This window comes from Ammospiza nelsoni, chromosome 15, assembly GCF_027579445.1.
Source record: "Ammospiza nelsoni isolate bAmmNel1 chromosome 15, bAmmNel1.pri, whole genome shotgun sequence".
NCBI lineage: Eukaryota > Metazoa > Chordata > Aves > Passeriformes > Passerellidae > Ammospiza > Ammospiza nelsoni.
In genome coordinates, this window is record NC_080647.1 from 19,179,627 (window position 1) to 19,206,579 (window position 26,953).

At 59.0% G+C, this 26,953-nt stretch overlaps 1 protein-coding gene across 1 annotated transcript; it reads right to left on the reverse strand.

The window, feature by feature from the left end:
- Nucleotides 1-1,495: 1,495 nt before the first annotated feature.
- On the reverse strand, nucleotides 1,496-24,323 carry BCORL1 (BCL6 corepressor like 1). The gene is made up of 14 exons (XM_059483026.1): nucleotides 24,294-24,323; nucleotides 18,194-18,332; nucleotides 15,720-15,810; nucleotides 12,917-15,469; nucleotides 12,445-12,619; nucleotides 11,900-11,980; nucleotides 11,305-11,757; nucleotides 9,107-9,336; nucleotides 8,804-9,010; nucleotides 8,560-8,726; nucleotides 8,290-8,435; nucleotides 7,356-7,433; nucleotides 3,859-4,012; nucleotides 1,496-2,799 (listed from the first exon to the last, which is right to left on the reverse strand). The coding sequence occupies exons 2-14, from the start codon at nucleotides 18,277-18,279 to the stop codon at nucleotides 2,523-2,525; spliced, it is 4,698 nt and encodes a 1,565-aa protein (XP_059339009.1). The 5' UTR covers nucleotides 18,280-18,332; nucleotides 24,294-24,323; the 3' UTR covers nucleotides 1,496-2,522.
- Nucleotides 24,324-26,953: the final 2,630 nt, after the last annotated feature.

Genomic DNA, 26,953 nt, shown 5'->3' on the forward strand with positions numbered 1-26,953 from the left:
TCCCTGCCCACAGTGCTGCAGGCTCAGCAGCTCCAGCGCTCCTGTCCCAGCTGCTGCTGCTGGGGGAAGCCCAGTGGCCTCTACAATTCCCCTACTCTCCTTCCAGGCCTCCACGAGGAAACCAATTCCTGTCCCACGGAGAAAGGCCTCTCACCGTGTGGATAAGGAAACCCAGACGGAAACCTGGGCACAAGAAGTGGATTCAGCTGTTCAATATGCTGAGCAGGAGACACAGACAGATACTGTGGCAGAAGAGGAGAAAAATTCAGCTGCTCCCCTCATGGTTGACCAGGAGACTGAAACTGAGACTCCAAAACAAAAGAAGAGTTCAGCTTCTTTTCAAATCACTGATGAGTGGACACAGACCAAGGCCCACAGCTCTGCCTCCTCCACAGGCACTGAGGCCCTGGCTCAGCAGCAGCCATCCTGCAGGGCATTCTGGCGCTCCTGCACGGCTGGGCGGCCTCATGCTGCCAGCGCCCTGCAGCCACTGCGGCCCGAGTGCAGCACAACAGAGAAGTGGGGATGGACAGCACTGCCGCCCTACTCTTGGCCATGGCTCATTGAGATGAACCGCTTTTAATAAAATATTTCATTTCTCTAATTTTGCCCCCCTTTGCCTGGTCTATCAGAAGAAAGTCGGCTGCAAGTGAGGCCCGTGCAGAGCAGGAAGCCCCTGAGCTCCTCCAGCCAAGCAGAGCCTGTGCCCTTGGCCTCCGCCAGGCTTCAGGTGCTCCAGCTTCTGTGGTTGAGATCCCTGGGCTGATGCTGGTGGCCAGCCTTCAACTGAACCCTGTCAGCTCCCTCCCACCCATCTGCTTTGAAGTGAACATTTCAGGTCATTCATTTGGTGAGTTTTCCCTGTGGCTGCACCTCCTTAGGTTCATGAGGAGCCTTCCCAGTGTGGGAGCATCTCTTTTTAAGACCTGCCTGACTGCTTTTGTACCACTTTGGGGAGTTCTTCTTGGTGGTGTGTGGGCAAAGCTTTCCTCCTAGTCCTATCATCATAACATTCCTGCTGTCCTTCCTAAGGAAACAACAAAACTACAGCACTGCCCTGAGTGCTCTCTGCTCCCACAGAGGAGAGAAAGCCAGCCAGGGACCAGCTGCCCCATGAACAGGCTGGGGGTGCTGGGACCAGACAGGGCTACCCCGACATCCGTGTTTGGGGATCACTGGGCTTGGCTGCAGAGTTCCCAGCACCAGGGTCAGGCAGGAACAGTGGAGTGTCCCTGGTTTTCCAGCTGTGCAGACACATGGGCCCTGCAGGTCTCACGGGCCACTTCCCCTCACCCTTCCCTGAACCACAGACTCACGCTGACATGCACAGAAATCTGCCTGGACACGAAAAAAAAAAGGCAGGAGCCAGGGAGCCTGATGCAGGTTTTTTCTGTACATCAGTGTTTTTGACACCACAGCCTGTTGCTGCATATAATAAAACAGAAATCAGAAAGAGCAACCAGAATACACACCCAAAGGCAAAAAAACCCTTGGCTTAAAGAAGGTGCTGCCGGGCCCTCGGAGGGAAGGCTGGCAGCAGGGCTCCAAGGGGGAAAACGCCTGCCCTGGCTGGGGAGAAACACAACACAAAGAAAAAACGAACCAACAAAAAAACTCACCCAAGGCTCCCGCTGCGGAGCGGGGAGAGCCAGAAATCCCCCGATTGTCCCGACCTCAGTCCTGTTAGCACCTGTACAATAAAACTGTACCGGCCCCGAGGCAGAGCAGCCTGCCCGCACCCGCGGCTGCACGGAAAGCCGCTCCCGGGACACCGGCGAGGCGCGGGCCAGGGGGGCGGCTCCTGCCGAGGGGACAGGGCCTGCGGCGGGGCACAAGCTGCCGAAGCGGGGGACGCGCTGGGGGCCGCGGGCTGCGCCTGCCCGGGCGGCACCGCCGGGGACAGGGAGCTGCAGCACGAATGAGATGGAGGAGGAGGCACGGGAGGGGATGGAGCAGTGGGGCCGGCTCCCGGCTGGGGCTGAGCGCTGGCAGCAGGAGCCAGTTACAAGGGCAAGGGAAGGGGCTGTGCCCTGGCTTGTTGGCAGGGAGGGACGGGAACCCCTGGGCTGGAGAGGGGCGGGGGACGGCCTCATCCCACAGCCTGGAGCTCACCATCACAGTGATACAGACTCAGCAAAAACAAAGAAAACATTACAAATTAAATACTAATTAAATAAATACTATGGAAGACATTGGGAGGGGGAGGGCAAACGGAGAGGCGCAGTTCCGTAGGGTCCGGCGGGGAGGGGCGGCGGCTCGCACCCCTCGCTGAGCCCCGCGCTGGGGGTTCCGTCACCCACCGGGGCTGGGTGAGGCGGCGGCGGCAGCGAGCGCCACTGCTCGTGGGCGGGGGTCCTTGGGAATGCCTTGGAGGCGAGGGTCCTCCCTCCCCAGCTGGCGGAGACCCTGAGGAGAGGAGGAGCGGCTGCTCTAAGACTCGGGTCCCTGCTGCTGGCGCTGAGAGAGCTGCTTCCCCTTGGTCCTTATTATTGCCTCGTGATGCCGGGAGTGGCCTGTCCCCGTCAGCTGCTCCACGCCTGGTACTCCACCACCGAGCCCAGCAGCTGCAGCAGCTCGGGCTCGTAGTGCACCAGCTCCACAGTCTCTGCCGCGCCCGGCGCCAGCTCGGGGCTTGCTGGCACCTCCTCCTGCGCCAGCACCTGGCTGAGGGACACCTGGCGCTGGAACTCTGCCCGGGGCAGCGTGGCCACCTCGAAGTGCGGGAAGCGCGCCTGGAATATGCGGGAGGACAGCTTCAGCCGCTTGAGCACATCAGAGAACAGGAACCAGTTGCAGGGCCTGCGAGGATGGCAAGAGCACGATGGGTTATAGGAGAGGAGAGGACTGCAGGCACGGTGCCCTCCCCCCGCCTCCTGCCATGCTGGCCCTCCCCTCTGCCCTGGCACTGTTCTCCATGTGCTGCTTCCCCTCAGGAGCCCACGGACTGGGGTTTGATCACAGCCTCACAGGTCACAGCTTTTTAAAACACTCGCAGCCAGGCAGGGACAGTGATGTGAAAAGCCCTGCCTTCAACAAGGTCCTGGCAGCTTCCCTGCCAGGAATAGGCCACATGGTCAGGAAATGGAGCTTCTGGTGTGGTTTACTGCTGGAGGGCATGCTGCATGTGTCCCTCTGCATGGACAAACACTGGCAGGCACAAAAATTTGTTGCAGAGAAGAGTGGTACTTTGGTTGCTGCCTCTTCCAAGTCACCCTTCTGCCCCAGCAATAGCCACTGTGTCACAGGGGGTGCAGGTGGGAATGGTGTTCCAGTGCTGGGACTGATTTAGCCCAGATGGAAAGGAAACAATCTCAGAGCCATAAGTGTGAACTGCTGCTGAAGGAACACGGGGCTGGAACTAGCAGGACCACAAGGATGAAAGAGGGGAGCTTCCTGACAGGCACAGCACAGAGACACTCAGGGCAGCAGTATGTGCCTGGCCATGGAGGGTGGGGGGAACCCTGATGAGCCTTCCCTACTCCCTGAGAACATTCCATGCTGTGCCAAGCCAGGCACTGCCTCCCCAACTTCCTCAGTGCCACAGCCACACCTTCCCTCTGCTGTCCAGAGCAGCTGTGGCTGCCCCATCCCTAAAAGTGTCCAAGGCCAGCTTGGATGTGGCTTGGAGCACCCTGGTCTAATGGAAGGTGTCCCTGCCCATGGCAGGGGAGTGGAATGGGATCAGCTGTAAGGACCTTCCCAACCCAAACCATTCTGGGAAATGTGATGATTCTATGAAAAAAACCCCTGAGATACACGAGCAGCTATTAACCCCACTGGAACAACCGAGCTGCTGCTGCCCGTGCCGGGGCTGCAGCCACGCATGGTCCTGCCCAGGGCTCAGGGAAAGGCACTCACCCCCGGGCCACGGACACCTGGAGGTTGTAGCTGGGAAGCAGTGGCTTGTCTGAGAACTCAAACATGAAGTTATCTGCTTCTTGCTCCTCTTCCTCCTGGTCTGAGCTCCCTGGAGGGTTGAGCAGCAGGTCGCAGCCGATGCTGTCCTTCCCCTCTGCAACAGGACAGAGGTTGGCACTGCTCAGTCACACACCAGGCCCCTGCTGGTACCTCCTTACCACTGCCACAACCCCACGGGCACCTTCCCAAAACATTCCTGCAGCCATGTGAGAACTGCACCCCTCCTGCTCCCCTCCAGCCCCTCGTCCCAGAGGAACATGGAGCAAGTGCTGGCTGCTCTGCAGATTGCTCACTGGCCATCCCCAGTCGTGGCAGGAAACTCAGGTGTGCTCTGGTCCCACAGGTGGGACAGTGCACAGTCTGCACCATCAGCCACCCCACTGGTAGACCCCAGACTCTCTCCAAAATGACCTTGACCCCTCTCCCATGCCAGCACACATATCCTCAGCCTGGAAGAGCCTGGAACAGCAAAGAGGGAGGTGGGTGTAGAGAGGCTTTGCATGCACAGGCCCTACCAAGGAAGGCACAGCAAGCACTCTGCTCCTCAAGAGCTTCTCCATCCAAATCCCACCCTCGGAACCTCTGGCAGGTGATCCAGGGCAGCCAGCACCCATCTTAGTGAGGACAGCAAGGCTGTGCCACCAGAGACTAATCCAACCAAGCACCAAGCATGAGGGGAAATTTAAGGTGGATATACAGAAGTTCTTCCCTGTGAGAGTGGTGAGGCCCTGGCACAGGCTGCCCAGAGAAGCTGTGGCTGCCCCTGGATCCCTGGAAGTGTCCAAGGCCAGGTTGGATGGGACTTGGAGCAACCTGGGACAGTGGAAGGTGTCCCTGTTCATGGTAGAAGAGTGGAATAAGATGGTCTTCAAGGTTCTTCCAACTCAAACCAGTGCATGATTCTATGACTTAGAGATTTTGCCTGGGTGTTCCAGGAGGCATCTGAGCTCCAGCAGGATCTGTGTCCAGAGGGGATGGAGAACAGCAGGCTGGATCCAAAACCATTTAAAAACAGGTAATTTTCCTGTTTACCAATCTGAAAAGCTCCTGTTGAAGGGAAGCTTGCTGCCTGGATTTTATTATGAAGAGGTGTAAATAGTCTTAAGTTTGAAGAGTGGTGTTGTCCCACTGAGATAATATAGGAGATCTCCAAAAACTCCCAGATAAGAGAGTTTAGATTCTACAGAGAGCAGCAAGACCCAATGTGTCCCTCAGCAAATAAACCAATCGTGCAAAAGTTCAACCCCACGCACAAGAGAAAAGGCTGAAAAGAAGAAAATCTTCTGGTGTGCCGCACAAGGAAGCTTCACACACCCAGCTGCTCACCCAGCACGAGTAGGATTCCAACTGAGGAAAACAGCAGATGACAGGGGACACTGGCTTAGGCAGGGTCTTGGGGAAAAACAGTTATTTCCTAGTGCTGCCAAGGGAAAAAATCCCTAAGAAATAGGGTGCTGAAATCGTCCAAACTTGCTATAGAATAGGACAAAAATAAGTGATGTGATTATTGATCCAATGTTGCTGCTGGCAAAGCTCAGATGCCATCCATGAAAAACCTCAGATATCCTGAGCAACTCAGAAAAAAATAGTTAAATGCATTTAATGTGGCAAAAATAGGGCTCACTGTCTGTCCTGAAAGCTCAGTCCTGTCTGTCTGCCCATGCAAAGGCTGGGCCAAGGACAGGAACATTCTGTACCACTGAGGGAGACAATCAGGCACAACAATGCCTGTCCCAGGTGGCGACAAGCCCCGGACTGGGACTTTGTGTCTGGAGCTCCAGCAGCACCAAGCGCAGGACACTGATGACTTTTCCACACCTCAGAGATCCCACACCCTGGCTTCCTTCATTATCCTTCTGCCCCCAGAGAGTTGCAGACCTCAAGGAAAATGTGGACAGCATTCCTGCCTCAGAATAGGAACAGCTCAAGCAGGGTTTGGGATTTCTCCTGTATCCTGAGGGATATACAGTGCTTCAGCTGCTGGAGCTGATGGAAAGGGAGATTTCAAAGGACTGATCCACGGGAGGAGGAGAGTTGTTTGCTGCCTGTGATGATTGAGAGCAGCTCCCTTATTCCAGAGCAGAACCAGGTACTTCCCTGCCCTGGGCTGTACCTGTTCCAGGTGACCCGAGGTGACTGCTGAGGTACCTGAGCCAGGAAGTGACATTGCAGGACACACAGTAAACAGGCTGCAAAGAAACAAGCCCATGTCTCAGGCTTGGGCATCCTGGTTTTTCTGTGGCTCTGGCAGTGTCCAGCAGCAGTGCCTGGCACAGCACAGGTGATGAGGGGCTGGCACCTCAGCTGCTGCTGCTGTAAACTGATCCCAGGAGGATGGGGAGGAGGGTCCCTTCCTGTGCCTGCTGGAAACAGACCTGGCAGGGTAAGGGATCACTTCCCAGCTCTGTTAGCTCCTGCCTTGCCAGACAGCCTCCCAAAGGCAACACTGGGAATGCCCCATGGATGGGGCAGCAGGAAATCAGTGATGAATCAAAAGGAGTAGTATCTTTTAAAATATTGCAAAGAACAGCTATTTTTCTTTGTAAAGGCTTGTGACAGCTTTGAGAGTGAGAAATTCTGAGGAAGGAGGCTGAGGTTTGAACTGTTCCCTTGGCAGGGCTGAGGTGCAGCAGCCTACAAACAGTGCTCTCAGGAGTGGAGAATTTCTCCTGTTCTGGAATGGAAAGACATCAGGGTCCTCCAAAGACAAGTCCTCTTCCAAGAGCACCCTCCTGAATGTATCAGATTTGTTTTTGTTTCTAGAAGGATGTTGGAAGTTATGGAGGTGAACAACTACAATCAACAAGCAGTCTCTCAGCCTGAAGTGTAAATGCTCCAAGTCCTTATGGAGGGCTTGGGAGCACTGAACTTGGAAGAGGCTGGAGGGACTCCAGTGTGCCACAGGTCCATGCCAGATCCAGAACACCTTCCATTGTAACCACAGTTTTGAAGAAGTGACAGTAAAGGCAGCAGTCAGCCCTTCACTGGGAAAAATGCCTGGTGTTGTAAGAACAGGACCTCCCCTGGATGAACATCTCGCCTCCAAAGCAGGGGAGAGGGATGGGCAGCTCTGGGAACCTGGAAGTTCAAGACTTCTACACCTTGAAGGAATGAGTATGTCCTTCACCTTCCTTGGTGACCGGTTAGCAGGGGAGCAACAAGGACTGCTACAAGAATGACACGCTTGGGATGGACAACCAGAGACCCTGAGGAATCAGCAGCAGCACCTGCAGCCCAGTCCCGCACTCGAAGGGATGCACATATTCAGCTTCCCAAAGAAGTCCCTCCCAGGAGCCACTCCCAGCATGTGTCACCACAGCAAGGTCTCTACCCAAAGCGTGAGTAGAGATGGATGTGGCCAAACCCGAGGTAATGACATGTTCTCCACAGCCTCACTCCTGCTCTGCTGCCACCAAGCCAGCCTGCACTGCACTCACCAAGCACAGAGCTGCTATAGAAATCCCAGGCTGTCCGAGGGTCTCCGTCACTGCGGCCCTGCAGATCTGACAGGTAATCTAGAGAGACAAAATCCAGACAGTTAATGGCTTGAAGCATCCTCCTGGTGTGCACATCCACAGATCCAGGGGGAGCTGCTTCACCCCTGCTGCTTCTCCCACTTGGGCATTACAGCAAAAGCTGAACCACAGCTGCAGGAAGGGTGTTGCTGCTCAGGAGTGGGCATTGCCCCAGGCCCCCAACCAGAAAATGGGAGCTGAAAAGGGAAAACAACAGACAGTGTGAAGTGGCTTGGAAAGAAGGACTTGTAGAACAGTCCTGAGCTCCAAATCACCATCCCCAAAACCTGTGTGAGTAGTTGACCCTAGAGGTGCTCACACAGCAGTGGAAAAAGAGAGTTTTGTCAACACTGGGGATTTTCTGTCTTGTCTCTGTCTGGGAGCCACCTCTGGCTGTCCCTTCCTTGCTGCTGTGGATAAGCCACAACAGTGCGTGTACACAAATGGCACCAAACGCGACCATAGGGATCCAAAGCAGCCCCTGCTGCCAGCAGCAGTATTTGGGCAGGGCTCTTTTGCCATAGAAGGCAGCATTATTTGGCAACAAAAATCTGTTCCCTTAGGTTAAGCAGTGGAACCAGGGACTGTGGAACAGCATCTCCAAGCAGAGCACTGTCTTCAGTCGTGTGACCACAGCACAGCCATCTCCTTGCATACTGAAAACTGACTTTTATCTTATACAGGAAACACATACAATTCTATAATTAAAGTTTGGGTGGTAAAAACATGCTTCTGTGACAGGACAGAGCTAAAGACTAAGTCATTTTCTGCTCAGGCCCTTTCACACCCAGATTTGGTCCTGTATGCTGCCAGAGGGGAAGGTCTGGAGCACTGTGACATCAGGCCCGGCACCTACCACAGAGGAAGCTCTTCATCACATCGCTGGTGGCCAACTTCACTGCTGTCTGCCCAGAGTATGTGGCCAGAGTGGGATCAGCACCATAGGAAAGGAGAAGCCACATGGTTTCCAGGTTGTCATTTGCTACTGCATCATGGATAGGCCTGCAAGGGCAGAAAGGGACCGGGATTTCGCTAAGGAAATGCTCTGGTTTGGGTTAAGATCAATTCAGTGATGACCAACCTGAAGAACCCACTGTGCTCCCTGCCCCACGCTGTGCTGGCTCACCTGGTGCCATCCTGGGCGCTGCAGTTGACGTTGGCGCCGTGCTGGAGCAGGATGTGCAGGATGTCAATCCAGCCGCGGGCACAGGCCTCGTGCAGGGCCGTGTACCCCGCGTTGTCATGGTGGTTCACGTCACTGCTCTTCTTCTGCAGGCAGTACAGCACCACGTCCTGCACAGCAAGAGCAGGCTGTGACAGCCAGCCCGGGCAGGGCAGCGGGGGCACAGGCAGGAGGGCACAGGACTCACCTTGTAGCCCAGGCGAGCTGCTCGCTGCAGCAGCGTCTCCCCTGCGTTCTTGTTCACAATCAGCCGCCGCGCTCCGGGGGGAACATTCTGGGCTGGGGGCAGCTCAGGGGAACTCCCTGGGCTGGCCCGATGGGACTTACAAAGTGTCCACAAGTCCTGGGGCTTCTTCGGAGAGCACATTTTGGGCTGGTTGCAGCAGCCTTTCCCCTGGGAAAGAAAGGAATACAACTTGGCACATGTGGCCATGACTTGTGGGAGTCCCCTTCTCCCCTCACATGTTCCCCTCATCTGTTCAAGCCATACCTTCCCCTCGTCACAGATCCCTGACAGGTGTTTGGTTTTACATTTGCGTTTTCCTGATGGTTTCTCTAGCTCTTCTTGGACAGGAGAGGTGTCGGAGTGCTCCAGGAAAAAGCCATTCCGAAAGTCCGTGTGTCCTTGAGGTTTCCGGGGTGATGGGGAGAGCCTGCTCCTCAGCTGCAGCTCTGTGCCTTTGCCCTTCCCAGACTCCTTCTGCTTCCGGTGCCTGCAATCTAAAGGAGAAATGTGAACGAGGGTGCAGCTTCTGTAGGTACACACTGAAGGTCACCCAGACCTCTGCCACCAGGCAAGACAAACTGCCCATCTCTGAGAGCTGCACAGAAATCAGAGAAGTTGTGGCTGCACCATCCCTGAAAGTGTCTAAGACCAGGCTGGACATGGCTTAGAGCACCCTGGGATAGTGGAAGGTGTCCCTGCCCATGGCAGGAGTGGAACTGGATGAGCTTTAAGGTCTCTTCCAACCCAAACCTTTCTGGGGTTCCATGATTCTAAATCCAGCCCCAGGGCAGTGACACTGCAAGAAGGAGAAGCAGAGGAAACACACAGATTCTCCCATCTGGGATGAACTCAGCATGTACATGAGACACCCAAGGAAAGATGGGAGCAGGATTCACTGGGATATGTCTTAGAGGGGCAGGACAAGCAGGAGCTGTCTGTGAACACTCAGTGCTTACTGCCTAAACACAACAGGCGTGCTTTGCCCTCTCACATCTTCCCCTGAAGTTAAGGAGCACATTTAAGTTTTCATTAACATGCATCCAGTTAAGAAGCACCAGGATTTCTCAAGGGAAATCCAGCCTTGTCTTCCCTGAATGGAGGAATCCTGCTCACCCAATCCTGCAGCACGAGACTCACAGGCACTCCATGAAAAGAGTAAGAGATCAGTTCAAAAGAGACAGAGGAAAGGACTTTGCACTGCATAGAGAAAACTTCAGGACTCTACTGCCACTGGAGGTGGCTCAAGACCACAACTTCTGAATCCAAACTGCAGCAGGTCCAGCCTCTGAGGGAAGCTGGACAGACAGACAGAGACTCATAAGATGTGTGGTAAAGCTGCTGGCAAACCCTCCTGAATGCCACTGCAGAGCTCCTTCCAGGCTCCCGTTCTGAACAGGAGGCATCCCGAGAGTGCCTGGGTTGCCAAGACACCAGGAAGCCAACTCGAAACTTTGTTCCTGGTCTGCCAGAGGCTCCCAGACACCACAGGATAGTGTAACGCTGTGCTGGAGCAGATACCAGCTGCTGGGAGGACAGCAGCCACCTCTGCTCCCCACAGCATCTCACCAGCACCTGAGGAGTGCCAGTCTGAGCTCCAATGTGGCAGAAGGCAGCAGGGCCATGGCCACTTCATGCCCTCCAAGAGCACAGCCCAAGCATGCAGAAGGCTGGCACAAGTGCTGCCCATGACAGTTTGCCCCCCTGTCACCTGTGTGACTCTGGACTACGAGCCACAGGCAAGCAGCAGCACACACCGAGCACGGCTGGACAGGTGCCACAGCCCCGACTGTCCCTGCACAGGGAGAGGGAACCGCAGAGACTGCTGCCCTCAGGGATGTGCTCACCATGGATTTAGCTTTCACAGAGGGTCTGGCAGTGGCAGGGGAAGGTGCAGGAGCAGTGGCAGAGCAGAGGTGAGCACAGACAGGCACAGTGTGTTCCTCCTCATGCCTACAAACCACAGAGGGGGATCCCCCATCACTGCACCCTTGCTAACCCTCTCGCCCTTGCGCTCCCTGGTGCAAGTTTGCAAGTGACCCTCATAGAGCAAGACAAAGCCAAGAGAAGCCTAGTTGGATCAGGATGGCTCCACATCCCCCTGTGTTAGCACAGATAGCTGAGCATGGCTCCCAGGGACCCTGCTTGTCCAGAAATCCACTGTGCTACCTCGCCCCATCCTCATTTTCCCATGCCCTCTATCTTAAGCCAAGGGTAAGATCAGTGTCTAATTAGCCACATCAATTGCTGTTTACTGCTTTGGAATTTACTGTAAATGTTTTTGAAAGACGAGTTGGTCAATTGAAGCAGCCCATGCTACAGCCACCAAGTCATTAAAAGTGAGGGAGTTTCATCATTACAATAAAAATAATGAAAACCAAATCCCCCCAAAAATTCCACACATAAAAAAAAACCTCCTCCTGTGGTCCCCAGTTTAGTACCTGAACCCCCTTCCCAGGTTGTACCTGCTTTGGATTTCCGCCTCCGGTGGGGATATCCCACTTGCTCCTCCTCCCGCTCAGTCAGGTATTCCCCTGTCTGGTATTTCCGACTTTTCTGCCGTCTCCTTTTCTTCCTTTTGATGTGGCCATCCTCCTCCTCCTCCTCCTCCTCCTCCTCATTGGGCTCCCACACCTGCCTGGGTGATTCTGCTCTCCAGGGCAGCTCCCGGGTCCTCCTCGTGTGACAGCTGCTCCTCTCAGACACAGACCTGTCCCTGTCCCTGCGGCTGTGGCAGCGCGATGTCCTGTGGGATTTGCGCAGCTTGCGATGTTTCAACGATGTCTCCTCCTCCTCCTCCTCCTCCTCTTCCTCCTCCTCCTCTTCTTCTTCCTGATCCTCCTCCAGCAATGGCAAAATCTCCGGACCACTCACATCACACTCTCCCGTCACACCAGCTGAAGAGCCAGCATTGCTTCCTGCAAAAAAGTGGCATTTCTAGCTGACAAAAAAGCCACGAGGATCCACAAGGCAAAGCCTCAAAGCAGGACAAAATGCACGGACAAGGTGAAGTGAGAAGGGAATGCAGGACTGTCACCGGGAGCCTGGGCACCCACTCACCCGACTGACTGCGCGTCCGGCTGCTCAGCACCACCGGAATGAAATCCCGGAAGTTGTTCTTGGGCTTCTTCTCCAAGTAGCCTGTGAGGAAAACCAAACCATGAGAAAACAGATCACAGACCTGTCATGTGGGAAGGGCAGTGCAGTGTCACCATAGCAGGGGCTGCTGTGATGGCCCAAGGCTTTAAACCAACAGAGGTTGGTTTAGACTGGACATAGGGAAGTCTCTGAAAATGAGGGTCCTAAAACACTGGCACAGGTTCTCCAGACAGGTGGGGGATGTGCCATCCCTGGAAACATCTAAGGCCAGGCTTGGCCAAGAGCAACTTGATCTAGTGGAAGGTGCCCCTGCCCCTGGCAGCAGGGTGGAAAAAGATGAGCTTTAAGGTTCCTCCCAATCTCCTCCATTCTGGGAGTCTGATCATGCTGCAGCTCTATTTTGGATCCCAACCCAGTTCCAGAGCCCATTTGGCTTCAGGAGAACAGCAGTCCGGCCCCTAGGGCAGCCTGATGCCACAGGAACCCACTGCCATTCCCTACAGTACCTTCCTCGTGGCTGTCTCCACGGTGAGCCGGAGATGGGCACTCTGTCTTCGCTGGCCTCCTACGCTTGCGCTTTACCCCGAGGCTGTTGTGATCCGTGATGGAACCCGGGCCGCCCCGGCCTTCCCGGCCTGCCTGCTTGCCAAGCTCATGTGGATTGTCGTGGTGTTTTTGCCACTGTGAAAGGAGGACATGAGCTGAAGCTGGAGCTTCCCACTGGCTGAACTGGAGCAGCACAAAAAGGACAAAAGTCTATCTCCACTGATTATGCTGGCGCCCTCCAGCTTTTTTGACAATCGAGATACATTTCTGCCCTGGACAACCTGCAGCACAGGTACTTCCCCCACAGCCAGGCAATGCCCAGGAGCACAGGTAGAAAGCATTGTGCCCTCAACTGTCCTCCCATGAGAGCTCCCTCCTCTCCCCCAGCCCCACCTTTGCCCTGACCCAGCAGTCCCAGCCCACCCTATGCACCTTCCGGCCATGCACGCTCCGGCTTCCCGACTTGCTTGGGGACTCCTCACTGTCCTGGCCTTGGCACTTCAGTCTCTTGTGGCTCTGCCTGGTGTCCCCATCATGCTGCCGTTTGGCCTTGCAGCGTGTGCCACCCTCCTGCTTGATCTGCCCCGTTCCTTTGAGCTTGGCCTCAGCGAAGGCCTGGGGAGCCGCCCCGGCATGCAGGCAGGTCACCGAGGGAAAGGACACATCACACTCCACTCGTTCCTTCTTGACCCTGCACAGATCCACCTGCTGCACACACAGCAGGGGCTCCGTGGCCGGTGGCTCCTGGGAGCTCTTGCAGCCCAGCTCTTTGCGCTGGCCATCCGTGGGCACCTCTGGCACCATCCGCAGGCCCTGCTGCCCAGCCGCTGGCAGGTCATGTGACAAATACGCCGCTAACACTTGGTTTTTGGGTTTTGCATCTGACTGTTTGAGGCTACAGCTCCCCTGGGGAGCCTCAGTCTGTGCGTTGCTCTCCTGACCGCAGTCAGACTCTGGCTGAGTGCACTCCTGACTCTTTGGAGCGTTGTCCAGCTTCCCCTTCCCCCCTTTCCCATCCAAAGCACTGGTATGGAAAGCTGGACCTGCCTCCGGTGGTGCTGGGTTGGTCGGCTCCTCGCAGGGCTTGGGCAAGGCCCGGCAGCTCTTGCTCTTGGCCGCAGCATCTTGTTCACCCTCCGGCAGGCTCTGGGCGGCCGCACTGGGCTCGGCGGGCTGCACGCTCGGGAATGCCGGCAGCACGCCTGCCCCGGCTGTCTTGCAGGGGCTGCTCTGGTTCAGGGGCAGCTGTCCTGCCGTGGAGATGCCGATGGAAAGCAGCGGGGTTTGATGGTACGGAGACCAGCCCAGAGGCAGAAGTTGAGGATTGGAAGGTTTTCCATTGACGGGGCATCGCGGGTACACGCTTCCCTGGACAGGATTCCAGGTGGCAATGTCCTTGGACTGACACAAAGGAGCTCCAGGAGCAGCTCTACCATGAAGAAGTTTCCTGGCAGGATCCTGCTGTCCTTCCGTGCCAGCCTGGTTGGCTTTCTTCCCACAGGGAATGCCGGCACTGCGGGGCTCGCCCTGGTCAATGATGGAGATGGGCTCCTGCTTGGGCAGGTGGTGTGGGTCCCTGCTGAGGCTCACGCCGACATCCTTGCTGAGCAGCAGCGAGGCTGGCACCGGATTGGCGACACCGACGTAAGTGCCGGGGATGGTGCTGATGAGCGTGGTGTTCTTCAACCAGGAGCCCTGCTCGCCGTTGCGCAGGAACTCAGGAAAGATGACCAAGGGTGGGGTGGTGCCGAGGCACGAGGTGACGCTGCTGCCCGTGGCCTGTGCCGCACGCTGGGACTTGGAGAGGACGGTGGTGAGCAGCGCTTTGCCGCTGGTGTGCACGGGGGTGAGGATGGGCATGGGAGGGGTCTTGCGCTGGCTGGGTGGAGGCAGTTTCTGGCGGTTGGACTTGGAGGAGAGATCAAGAGGCATCTCACTGCACTCCGGGGATGAGACCATCTCACGCTCCAGCTGGGGAGGGGACTTTAGAGGAGACAGGGAAGTGGCAGCCCCGGGTGCATGTGGCTCGGGAGCTGCCGGGGCTCTGGCCTGCACAGCTGAGCCAGAGCAGGGAGCAGCGCTCCCCCCTGTTGCTGGTGCTGCCGGCAGAGCCTGGCTGGAGGGCAGGGCCAGGCCGGTGCTGGACAGGGAAGCGCTCTCAGCAGCAGCCTGGGCACTACTTCCACCCGAAGGTGGGGGACAGCTGAGCTGATTCACCTCCACAGACACCACTTTGGCATCTGAAGCCAAGGGCCTGGTGACAGAGAAGGTGTAGGGGTAGGAACGCAGCTCTGGGGAAGCGATAATACCCGGTAGGCAACGCTCGTGCAGGTAGGAAGGCAGGACGGGGAAGGTGAGTGTGGAGGAGACCCCCAGAGTGGCTGGGAGTGTGGCCACGCTGAGCGGCTGCCCACAGCTGGGAGGGGGGATGTACACCAGTGACTGGCTTGGGCTCAGCACAGCCCCAGCCTGGAAGGACAGAGGCAGTTTTTGCATAGCAGGGGCCTGAGAGGGGGGAAAGCAAACCCTGTTCAATGTGAAGGTGGCGGGGCTGGAGGCAGAGGTGTTGCAGCTGGAGACAACCACAGACAACGTCCCTTCTGCCAGCACGCCTGGCCCTTGTGCCACAGTGCTCGGGGGGCTTTTCTCGTTCCCAGCAGGTTCACTCTCTGGAGCCACAGAGCAGGCTGGGGCAGCATCAGCCTGCTTGTCACTGGGAGGATCTGCTGGTGTCCAGGCAGCATCAGCACCGCTGCTCTCCTGCTCCACAGCTCTGGGGGTCGCTGGCTCCTGCCCTCTGCCATCCCCCTGACCTGCCAGAGGGCCCAGGCTGTCGTCAGTCACAGTCTTTCCCACACACTCCAGGTTTGGGTTGGGATCGGGTGGCTGCTCCTCCAGTTTGGGTCCAAGCTTTTCCTCCACCTTGCCATCAGCATCCAGCCCCTGGACACTGCTGCCACCACCGCTGACTGCTGTGAGCTCCACCTGCAGCAGGAAGGGAGAAAGTGTTCCTGGGAGCTGTGCAAGTGGCACCCAGGGAAGCAGGAAGGATCTGCCCACCCTGGACCCAGAGGCAAAAGCAGCAAACAGCTTTGCCCAAAGGAGAGCACAGCTTTGCCTCACTGCATGTCTCTCAAAAAGGAGCCGATGAATCCATTAGGGAAAATGCTCCTGCTTGGCCTATTCCATCTGGGAATGGCCTTCTTGGACTCAGCTGTGCAGGCAAAGAACTCACCTCGGAAAGGCTGCTGCTGACACAAAACTCTTGAGACCCCAAGTGCTGGGAGCTGCTGGTTTTTGACTCCTCATCAGAAATGGGGGCTCTCCTAGGCGAAGAAGAAGACACAGCATTACAAAACCCCGAAATACCCTTCCGGAATCCCACCCCTCCCTGTGCCCCTGTGGGACAGTGGAGCAGCTGTACACCTTCCTTACCCATGGCCACCCAGCCTCATCATGGGCCAGCCCAGCCTTCCCCAGTGTCACAGCCTGGTGCCACACATCTGTTCCTGTCCCCTTCATTTTCCATTCTGTCCCACCACACCTTTCCATCCTCCCCTGAGTCTCATCCTGCTTGTCTTTTCCCCAGCAGGCACCTCCTCATTCCCATTCCTTCTATTTCCTCCGTGTCCTAGGACCCCCTGCCCAGCCTAGCTGCCAGTGGGGTTCTCCATCTGGTGCCAAAGCTCTCTGGGCTCAGGAGGGCTGGACAGGAGCAGAGAGCATCCATGGTGATCCCAACGTGCCATGTGTTGCTGGCCAGTGTCTGGACTCTTCATCTCTGGAATGTGATTCCTCAGTAGAGAGTCTGGACAGGACAAGGACAAGGACTGTGACCTCTTTGGGACACTCCTTCCCCGATGGTATTCATTGGACAGCCCTTCCCCACCGTTTTGTTTGGGACAAGCTGCTAGTGCAAGCACAAAACAGATCAAGTTTGGATTCTGTTGATGACATAATTTCAGACAGATTTGCTTCCTATGTCCTGGGTTTTCACAGCAATCACAGAGCTGTGGGCACATGATTTGTCTTTGGACTCAGTACCCCCAGTGCTGGGGCCCTGTTACGTACCCTTAGCATCAGGACCTCATTCGGGGTTGCCTCAGCCCTGGGACTCTGCTTCATGCCCCCAGTGCCAGGAACATTCTCTGTACCCTGTGCAGCAGGACCCTGCTCTATTCCTGCTCCGTATGCTCAGCCCCAGGACGCTGCTCTGTAGCCCTACTGCTGGGACCGTGCCTGGTGCTGTTCCGTGCCATCCCCACCGACCTTCCGCTCAGTGACAGCCCGCTCGGTCCCTCCGGGGCTCCTCCCGGCCGTCAGAGGCCGCGGGGCGGGGATGGCGGCCGGGGCCAAGCCTCCTCAGCCGGCGGCGGGGGTGAACGGGACGAGAGGCCGGAGGGCCTCGGGGCTGCCGGGGCCGGAGCGGGCGAGGATGCCGGGGCTGCCGGGGCTGCCGGGGCCGGAGCGGGCGAGGATGCCGGGGCTGCCGGGGCTGCCGGGGCCGGAGCGGGCGGGGGTGCCGGGGCTGCCGGGGCCGGAGCGGAGCGGGGCCGGGGCCGAGCGCCAGGGGGAGCCCGAGCGCAGCCGCCCGCCCGCCCGCCCGCGGGGCCCGCCCGGGCACGGCGCTCCCGGCGCTCCCCGGTCCGAAGCTCGCCCGCCGCTGCCCGCAGAGCCGACGGGACCCCCCTGCCCAGCTCCCCTCGGCAGCCCCGGAGCAGCCCTGAGGGCGGTGCGTGGTCTCCGCCCGGCCCTGCGCGGTGCCGCCCGCACAGACGGGGCCCAAGGAATGAGATGAGGATCGGGGACAAGAGAGCGCCCGGGCGCAGCCCCCCGGCCTGCCCAGCCATCTCAAAATTTGACGCCTATTGTAAGCTCGGAGCAGCGCCCAGAGGCTCGGCGGGTATCGCCATCGGAGCCCTTATCTGCGGGACACAGAGCGCCCAGCGGTGCTGCGAGCGGCAGATCGGCTCTGCCCGAGCCAGACCCGGGGCTCGGCCCTGCCCACTGCTGGTGCACCGGCCTCGAGGGACGCCCGCCAAAACCCTCGGCACCCGCGGCCAGCAATGACAGCCACACGCTGCCTCTGTGCACATAAAACTTCCCTGGCTTTGGCAAATGCATGGAAAAGACGCAGTGGCCCTGAGGAAGCCACAAACCTGTCGGTTCTGAGAATAAGACCCCGAGCCACGGGAATCAACAGGCGGTGCAAAGCGACAGAGCTTGGCTTGATCGATCCTACGTCCCAGCCACTAATTCTCCCTAATCTCCTCTTTGGTGGCAAGTCACAACCCTCCCATCTGATCATCTGGTTGGCACAAACCCTCCTGGGTCACCAAAAGCTTTTAGTTCAAGCTCTTTCCCTTCCTTGGCCATCGAGAGCACAGGTAGGGAAGCCAATAGCACATGCAGACAACTTGGTCTTGTCAGCACCAAAGCTGTGGAGGTAACGTAACCACACAGGGGCAACAGATCCTCTGCCGAGACCTCCAGTACACTCCTTGCTGGAGCAGAGGATGTGGAGACCCTCCTGGAATGCCAACAAATCCAATACATCCAACTCCTCCCTGTGGCTCATTTGCACTTTGGACCATTTTAGAGCCCAGTAAAAAGGGGTTCAGTCAGCATCAGCTCCCTTCCCAGCCTCTCCAGATCCCTAAGTCGCTTCCTCGTGCCTCCTTTGCCCTGCCTGCCACCCACGCACCTCACCTCTCCTCGTTGAGGCCACACATGCGAATCCGCTCTGTGCTGGTCCAGTTGTGCACCCCGCTGTAGAGAGGTGCTGTAGAGATCATGACAGCTGCTCCTCACCCTCCAGGATCTGCTGGGGCTCCAGGGACCACTCTGCCTGCAAAAGGAAAACAGTGGGAACTCTCCCTAGGCTGATCGATTCAACCGCCCTTTGAGCAAACTCGTCCCCAGCTTTGCGGCCAGGCAGATGGGGAACAACGCCCCGGGATGCCACAGGTCTGGAAGTGGGCTAGGAGGAATTAGCAGTGCCTTTGGACAGAATCCACCATCCACTCACCCTCTCTTAAACAGTGTTATTGCCACTGGCTACCACAAGAATTTCACACAAGTGTCTTCACACACTCACAATCCTTTGAAACATTTCCCCCATTTTTTATCTCCCTCCAGAGGAACCTCCAGCACAAGAAGATGCCAAGCAGAGCTATACAAGGTGATGGTCCTTTACAGCACTGAAACTTCCAGGCTGCACAGGACTCTCGTAAAGCAGCCCATGGCAGGTCCTAGGGGCAAAGACCCAGAAAGGGTCTCTCCACAACTGAGGGCTCCTGGAGGGAACAGAGGATTGCCAGCAGTGCTACCAAGGGTTTATCCCCTCCTTCTGTGAGGAAGGTGCTGGTTTTCTTTGGAGTTATGAGTGGAAAACCTGAGGGAATCCAGAGATTCAGGAGCATCCATGAGGCAGTGTCAGCTGGGTGGAGCTTTTCAGGGGAGAGAGTTGCAGCCAATCGGGCAGCGCTGGGTGTTGGAGCATTGAGAAGCTCTGCTGCTCCAGGGAAAAGGCAGAGGAAGAGAGGATCTCCTGTGCTAACAAGTGGACTCGGCCAAACCAAGCAGGACTGACTGCAAAAGGGAGAGAGCTGCTGTCAAGGAGGTTCAGGGAATTCCTAAACCCTGAAGGTAAAGCAGGCACAGAGCCACGGCAACGCTCTCAGTGCAGCGGTGGGAGTGGGAATTAGCTGGAAGCAGCACGTGATCCCCAATCTCTGCCGGCTGTCTTTTGCCTGACAAACTCCTGGCGACACCAGCTCTGCACGGGACGAGCAGCGGTCTGTGCCATGAAAGGAGCCCCACGGGGAGCTGGGCCAGCAGCTCAGGGGCCGAGCCGCAGGGCTGAGCGGCTCCCCGAGCGCAGCTGCTGCCCGGTGTCCTCGCCGCAGCCCGAACGTGCCGGCGGGGATCCTCCGAGGAGGAAAAAGGGGCCAGGCACACGGCAGAAACGGGGGCAAGGCAGCTGGTGTGCCAAAGAGAAACCGACGGACCCATCTGCACGTACGAGGGCACAAGTGCGCAAACAGCGTACGGAAATCAGAGGTCAGGGGAAGAGGGGAAACCTGCTAAAAACACACACTGTGTGTGAGACGGGAGAAATCCTCCCGATGGGGGAGACGGGCAGACGCCAAGGCAGAGAGCAGGGTCATACCCAAAGAGACCGAGGTGGCTTGGAGCAGGAAGGGGAGGAGTCTTTCGATGCTTGGAGAGAAATGCAACATAAAGGAAATAGGGGAACAAACAATCTGCGGGGATTTCACCATCTTAGGCTAAACTGAAAGGAGGGGAGGAGGAACGTTCTGCCCCCAAGCACAGCAGCAGGACAGATGTCCCAGGAGGAATCAAAAGGGACCTTCTCTGCAACGGGAGAAGGGGATGCGTGCAGCTGCACGACGTGGAGCTGGGGACAAGCAGAGATCAGGCGTGAGCCCGGAATAGGTCTGGCAAGGGAGGAGTGCTAACGGGGTGCCACGAGGAGCTGGAAGAAACGGCACGTTTGGAGTCCTCAAGTAAGAGCTGGTCAAAAGGGCCGGAACGACGGCCACAGGAGGGGAGCTGGGAGGACACAGTGACAGAGATCAACACTGTTTCGTGGATTCTTGGCCTCTATCCTCTACAGACGATGTGGGACACATGCCAAAGACAGGCATTTCACAGGGAACGAAGAACAGAAAAGAAAAATAATCCAGAGATGAACTCAGAGAAGGAATAAAACAGGGGCCAAGCACCAGACGTGGGTTCAAACACAAACCAGTGGAGCAACAGCATTCTTAAAAAGGCAGACCAGGAAGTTTATGGGGAAATGCAGGGATGAGCAGCCTCCCGATGCAACACTGAACCACAGAGAGCAAGTGCAGCCTCCCTGGGTCAGAACACTCTTAGTCGAGTCGGCACAAGGAAAGCGAGCAGATCTCTCATCTACCCTGGTGCAGTTGGAAGCAACATTAAAGGGATGTAATTAAACTCATAGGAAACCCTTGGAGAACACAACTAGGGCATGGCTTCACATGCCTGTCTTCAAGCAGAGGAAGCTGCTGAGAAACTGTTGAAGCCCTTCTCTCCCCTCACCCCTTCAGTCATGTCACTGAAGCCCTGCAGTATCCCCATAAACCTGACCAGGGAGTTGATCTCTGTTTAAAACACTTTTTCTTTTTTCTTTTTTTTTTTCTTGGCTGGACTGGTTTTAACCCATACCAGCTCCTAGATCAGCTTCACCAAGACGGAGAGAGGGCAGAGCCTGGCACAGACTCGACTTAATCCACAACGTCTGCCAAAGGAAGTGTATACGAAACCACAGTCTTATTTTGATTTAGCTAAATAGGTGCTCAGCCAATTCTAATTAACGCCAAAGAAAACGAGTTTAGAATGAAGTAAGAACATCGAGGCATTCTGTGTGGGGAAGCTCATATGGTATTAAAGCTCCTTCACCTCTCCAAACAAAGCGTGCCCTAAGAACTGCGAGCAAGGAAGGTGCTGAACACGCTCGCCTCCAACGGCGAACCCTCTGAGAGGTTTGCAATGAAACTACTATGGCGAATTAAAAAAGGGGATTTTGTTCATTAAGGCAATACATCTCACCGTTTCGCAAAAGGAAACGATGCTACTCTGCAAACCCGCCTCTTCCAGGCTCCAGGAAAAGCAAAGCAGATGTTTTCCTTGCAGTGAAAGTGCGCTGTTACTCAGGTTAGTGATGACTTGGCTACCCATGGAAGCTCCCTTGGATTAAGTCAAGAAATTACTCTTCTGAAATATTGCTGTACAGTGATGGAAACAAGTTTCCAGAGATTAAGTTCTTCAGGAATGGACATTTTTTAACCATTATCTATTGACAAGTCCTCCTTGCAATGAAAACCCAACAGCGCCAAGACAACCGTCATTTCGGGGCAGGCTGAGCAAAGGTTCCAGGACAGGCTCCCCCAGCACTCACCTACCAGCTCCCACTGCTGACAGGAATTAAGCCTATGCCATCTCCACGCTGACCCCTGTTAAACCCTGTCTGTTCCCTGGCTCTTGGGGATCCCAGCTTGAGCTGCCTGAAGTGAGGCTGCCTAATTGTTTCCTGCAGCCCCTCAAAGTCACACCTCCCACCCCAGCGTTAATGCAGCAGAGGGGTTGCAAAGTAGATTCTGAAGCCATCCCGCTGCAAGCCACCCTCTCCTCCCAGTGACAGCAATCCCTTGGCCCGATCAGGTCCCCAGCCTCAGTTTCTCAAGTGCTTGCATTGGCAAACACGCAAAGCAACTTCTCAGGCTGGCACCAACCTGCCAGTCACAGATAGCCAAGGGTTTGCTTCTCGCCGGGGAGTTTGGTGCTGTTGGTGTTTGCCCTCACAGATGTCACAACTATGTTGCCACCTGGTCTAACTCACTTTGATCAGATTACCCAGAGCCATGACCTCCTCCAGCATCCACCTTATGGCACCTGTAGTGCAGCCAGGCCTACCAGGGCGGGAAGGGGGCTTTTCCCTGCTCCTCCCAGAGACAGCCTGTGCCAATCAGTTCTGCATAGTGCAAACACATCCCTCTGCAGGACCATGCTGCCTTGATCTCCCACAAAAGGCTTTCCATGTATTTTCCTGCTCTGTGCATTTCCAAGTACTAAAAACCACTTGGATTTCAAGGCACTTACCCTTCCTCTCTGCCATGCCAGCCCCAGCACATGAGCTACACACCGAGAGATGGGCAGTGTCCCGCTGCACCCTGCCTAGGCAGGTGGGAGCTGACAGCTACTGAAACACCAGCAGCCCCCCCAGCACAAGGATTCCCTCTGCCTGCTCTGGACAGGCACATCATCCCCAACACAGGTGCGAGAGCACCAAGCAAAGACCCAACAGGCAGCAACGTGCTCCACTGCTGGCAACAGGAACTCAGACAATGGCACGAGTTCACCCAGGGAGAACATCAGCCTTGCCTTTCCCCCTGCCTGAGTGGCGGCCACAGCACAAGCTGACTCCAGGAATCCCAGCATGGGTCACTTGGTGCAGCTCAGCTGCTCCAGAGCCTTTCTGGACACAGTAAATGCTGCCCAATCGGTGGTGCCTCCGTCCATGCTGGCATTGAGTGGGCCCGTGGCACAGAGGAAGGAAAAGGACTTCCCAGCCCTAGGGTGTGGAACAGAGAAAGGCTACCACATCCCTCGGCAGCAGGAGATGGGGAGGATGCTCTGGTTGCCCTCCCACAGCACCATGTGGCTCCTGTGGCCAGGGGACACTGCGGAAGGCCGGGAGCAATGCACTTTGACCCTGGAAACACACCCGCGGGAGATACCTTTGAAACATTCGTTCCCAGAGCAGCAAAACCTGTCAGGAAGGGGGTTTTATCCCCTGGATGGCTACAAAATATAAAATGAGGTCAGCTGCGGGAAACGGGTGGGATTCAGAGCTCGGAGCACAGCTGGCCGCTGTGGCAGGAGCGGGAGCAGTGGAATGAGGGGCAATGTGCCCTGCAGCTCTCCCCGGGGTCAGGTGGGCCAGAAGGGAACGGTCTGCAAAGACAGGCAGGTCTCCCTCCCTTGCCATAGTTTGTTCACTTTGGCAATTCTTCGTTGCCATTAGTAACGCAGGCAAGGAATTCTATGTGTTTTGATATGGGATGGTCTGGCGTCCATCAGAGGTGCAGAGGGCCGGAGCAAGCACTCATGCCCCTGGCACCTCGGCTCTGAGCACCACTTTGGAAAAGCCGGTGGAGTAAACTGATGGGAAAAAATTAACAATGAAATCAAAAATTAAATCAAAAAACCTATGACGGCCCTATCACAGGACTCGCAGCGGGCATGATATGCAATGAGGGAAAAATTTAAACAAGAAAACTAAATAAAAAGAGAACAGACTATCTTACATTATATTATCACTCATGCAGAGGTCAGAAACTGTAGGAGAATGGACCAGGAATGACAAGAGTGGCACAAAATGCAGCAAGGACGGGCCAGGCCACCTCTGGGGCTGTCTGGGCAGAGCGGTGCCCGGCGAGGGCAGCCCCGAGCCGGGTTTGGTCCCCGCTGCCTGCACAGCCGCCCCGGCCGCTGCAGAGCTGAGCCAGGCTTTGCCTACACGCATTTGCTTAAGCTGATTTAAAGACACAGTAACACCACACGTAATTATAGATCCTCGGCACGATGAATTGGAAATAAAAAAGAAAAAATCCATCCCTATTTCAGAAAAAAATAAAAGTTTGCTGCACACTGGGCAGTGCTGCGATAATTGGTCCCAGCTGCTGGACAACTGGTGTCACTAAACCCTGCCTTGTCTGCAGCAACCAGGCTGCCCTCACCAAAGCCCACAAATTTTTAAGGATTGAAAAAGAGCTATTATGGGATGATAATATTAAAAAATGTCCCTGTCAAGGTGCATATCATCCAAAACCCCAAAAGCAGAGCACAGCCTCCCATACCTGGGAGCCAGACTAGTGCTCCAGAGCCCAGAGGTCCCAAGGGCAGCTCTGAAGGCCAAACCCCGCTGGAGCCCGGGCTCTGACACCTGGAATGCGTCTCCACACCCAGGTGACAGCAATGCAGTCGGTGTCCTCGACGGGCGCCACGGAGCCTCCAGCCAGTGCTGGCACTGGGACCACCCAAACCCAAAGGGTGGCCAGGGCAATGGAAGCAGAGCGGAAAGGGGAGGGAAGGAAGACAAGAGAAGACAGGGAAGGGAAGGCTGCTACAGACAGGGCCAAAAAGATGCAGAGGAGCTGCGAAGGGCACGGGATGCACCGGCCCTGCCCTAGCACTCATCCCCAGACTCCAGGGGATGAGGGTGTCAGAGAGCGGATGCTCTGTGAGAGGAGAAACTCACTTCGTCTCTATTTCAGCCTGATGGACCTTCTCCCGGCGCTGCTCTGAACCGGCCTCACCCAGACTGGGATGAGGGGACCGATGTCGCTCGCCGAGGAGGCAGGATCCCTCCCGGTACCGGCACGCTACCGCGGGAGGGCTGGTTTCCTCCCCGGTGAGGGCGGCAGGAAGCGCCGCCTCCCTCGCCCGGTCCTGCCGCTGCCCGGCCATCACCGTGGGCACGGGCGGGGGACCGGCCGCCCCCGCCGCCCCGCCCCGGGCGTCGGGGGGCGTCGGCACGGAGCGGCACCGCCCCGGCCCCGGCCGCAGCCCGCCCCGGGTCCGGGTCCGCGCGGGTTCCCCGGCGAGCCCCCCGCCCGAGGCGCGGCACGTCCCGCTCCGAGCCCCGCGAGGCCACGGCACGGCCCACGGCCCCGCGCCGCCGCCGGGGCCCCGCGGGGCGGGCAGCCCCCCCTGCCCGGAACACGGTGGCCTCGCGGCCGCTCCGGGGGCTTCGCCCCGCACCCCGCAGCCTTGCCGGGGGCTAGGCCCCGCCGTGCTGCCCCGCGCCCGTTCCCGCAGCCCCCGGCTCAACAGTTGCCCCCGGGGCCGCTCCCCGGCGGAGCGTCCCGCAGCCCCAGCAGGCGCGGCCGGGCCCCCGCGCTGCCGCACCGGGGCAGCCCCGGACATGGAGGTGGCGGCGGCCGCGCTGCCCCCGGGGAGGGCTCTTCCGCCACCGCCCGGCACCCGGCCGGCCGGCACCCGCAGCCGAACCGGCCCCGGGCACAGCGGCGGCCGGGGCGGGCTCGGGCCACGCCGCCAAACTCCACGAGCGCCCGGCGCCGCCGTCCCACCGCCGCCCCGGGAGCGCCGCGCTGCGCGGCCGCCCCGCCCCGCCGCGGGACCCCCCGCACCGCCCCGGCAGCGGCAGGTGCCGCCGGTGCCGGAGCCGGAGCAGCCGTGCCGGGCAGGGCAGCGGCTCCGCCGCGCCGTCGCGGGGCGGGGAGCGGAGCCGCCGGCGCCGCCCGCTGCCCCCCGCCCGGCGCTGTCAGTGCCCGCCGCGCCCCCGCCGCTGTCCCGCCGCAGGACGTCGCCGGTCCCCCCAGCCCGCACACCCCCCCCCGCGCCGCCCCACCGCCGCCCCCGGGGGTGTCCCGGGACCGTTTCCATGGAGATCCCGTCCGGACGGCCGGAGGGGGGGTCGGGCCACCCGCTCCCCTCCGCTTGCCCCCGTGTGCCGTGGGTGCGGGGCGGAGCGGGCCCGGGGTGCCCGGGCAGCGGGGGCCGGGGTCCAGCGTGGGGCGGCGCGGGGCGGTGGGTACGCACCTGCTTCCCGAGGCGGGCGGGCGGCGGGGGGCGGCGGGCCGGGGCGGGCCCCTGCCCCAGGCGGCGGGTCGGACCCCGGGCGCTGCGAGCGGCGGTTCGGCGGCAGCGGCGGCGGCGGAGGAGACACTGGCAGCGGCAGCCGGAGTGTGAGGGCGAGAGCGAGCCGCGGCCGCGCGGGCTGCCGGGAGCCGTAGTCCGTCCGCCGGGGCCGGGAGCCGCCGAGCCGCCCCGCGGACTGCGGGTCCCGGCGTGCCGCGCGCCCCGGCCCGCGCGGGGGGGCCGGTCCGGAGAGGGAACGGGCGGGCGCGGGGAGGGAACGAGGGAGGGAGCGCGGGGAGGGAGGGAGGGGGCTCCGCGCCCGGCGCGGCCCCGGGAGGGGCGGGGGTCGGGAGGCCGCCGCGCCCGGGGTTCGGCACGGCACGGAGCGGAGTGGCTCGGCACGGGGGGAGCCCAACGCACACACGCCCCGCACACACACACGCCCGCCCGACTCCGCGCCGGGGCACCGGCTCCCGCACCGGGGAGCGACGCTCGCTCCGCACCGGGGGGAGGAGAAGGATGGAGGAGGAGGCGGCAGCGGGGGCGGGCGCTCGCTCCACGCCCGGGCAGCGCCGGGCGCCCGACAGCGGGCAGAGCCGGACGGGCAGCGCACGGCGAGCGCGGCGCACGCAGCCCCGTTGCCCGCAGTCTCGATGTCCCCAGCCCTAGAGTCCTCAGTCGCGGTCCCCGACGCCCCGCTGCCCCCCGCCCCGTTACCCTCCGCCCGGTACCCCGCGCCCGGTGCCCACCGCCGGGCGCGGCCGTGGGAGGGTGGGTGGCCCCGGGCGCAGCGGGGCCGGCCGGTTGAGAGAACGCGGACCCGCCTGTCCTGCCCAGGTGGGCGTGTGGCCCCCATCCCGGCGGCGCTGCCGCTGGGAGACCCCTCCGGGCCCGCTGCCCCCTCCGGCTCGATACCCCGCGGGGCGCGCAGCGCTGCGGGGCGGGGGTCGAGGCGCCTCCCCCGCGCCATGCGGGACATCGAGCGGCACGGCACGGTGCGGCGGCCGCAAGTTTGTCACCGGTCCCCGCCCGCGGCACTGGGGCCCGCAGGCCCGGAGGCCGCCGCACCCCCCGCGGTGCCCGGCCAGGCCCGCTCCGCACCGTCCCGCACCGCCCCGGCGCTGACAGCCTCGCCCGGCCCGGGGCCGCGCCGCCCCCGGCGCCCGCACGGGCCTCGGAGACCGGCGGCCTCGCAGCGCCCTGGCGCGGCCCCGCCGTGCGGGCACCGGCTGCCCGGCCCGGCCCGGCCCTGCCCGGCCACGCCGCCCCGGGCTGTGTCGGGCCCCGCGCAGCACCGCCCCGTGCCCGCTCCTCTCT

Excerpts from the sequence above, each read along its gene's own strand:
- BCORL1 (XM_059483026.1), bottom strand. The coding sequence starts at position 18,279 with ATGATCTCTACAGCACCTCTCTACAGCGGGGTGCACAACTGGACCAGC. Across the intron at positions 15,811-18,193 it reads TGTGGCCTCAACGAGGAGAG|GAGAGCCCCCATTTCTGATG; the intron begins GTGAGGTGCGTG and ends TTCTTCGCCTAG. Across the intron at positions 11,758-11,899 it reads CCGGACGCGCAGTCAGTCGG|GAAGCAATGCTGGCTCTTCA; the intron begins GTGAGTGGGTGC and ends ACTTTTTTGCAG.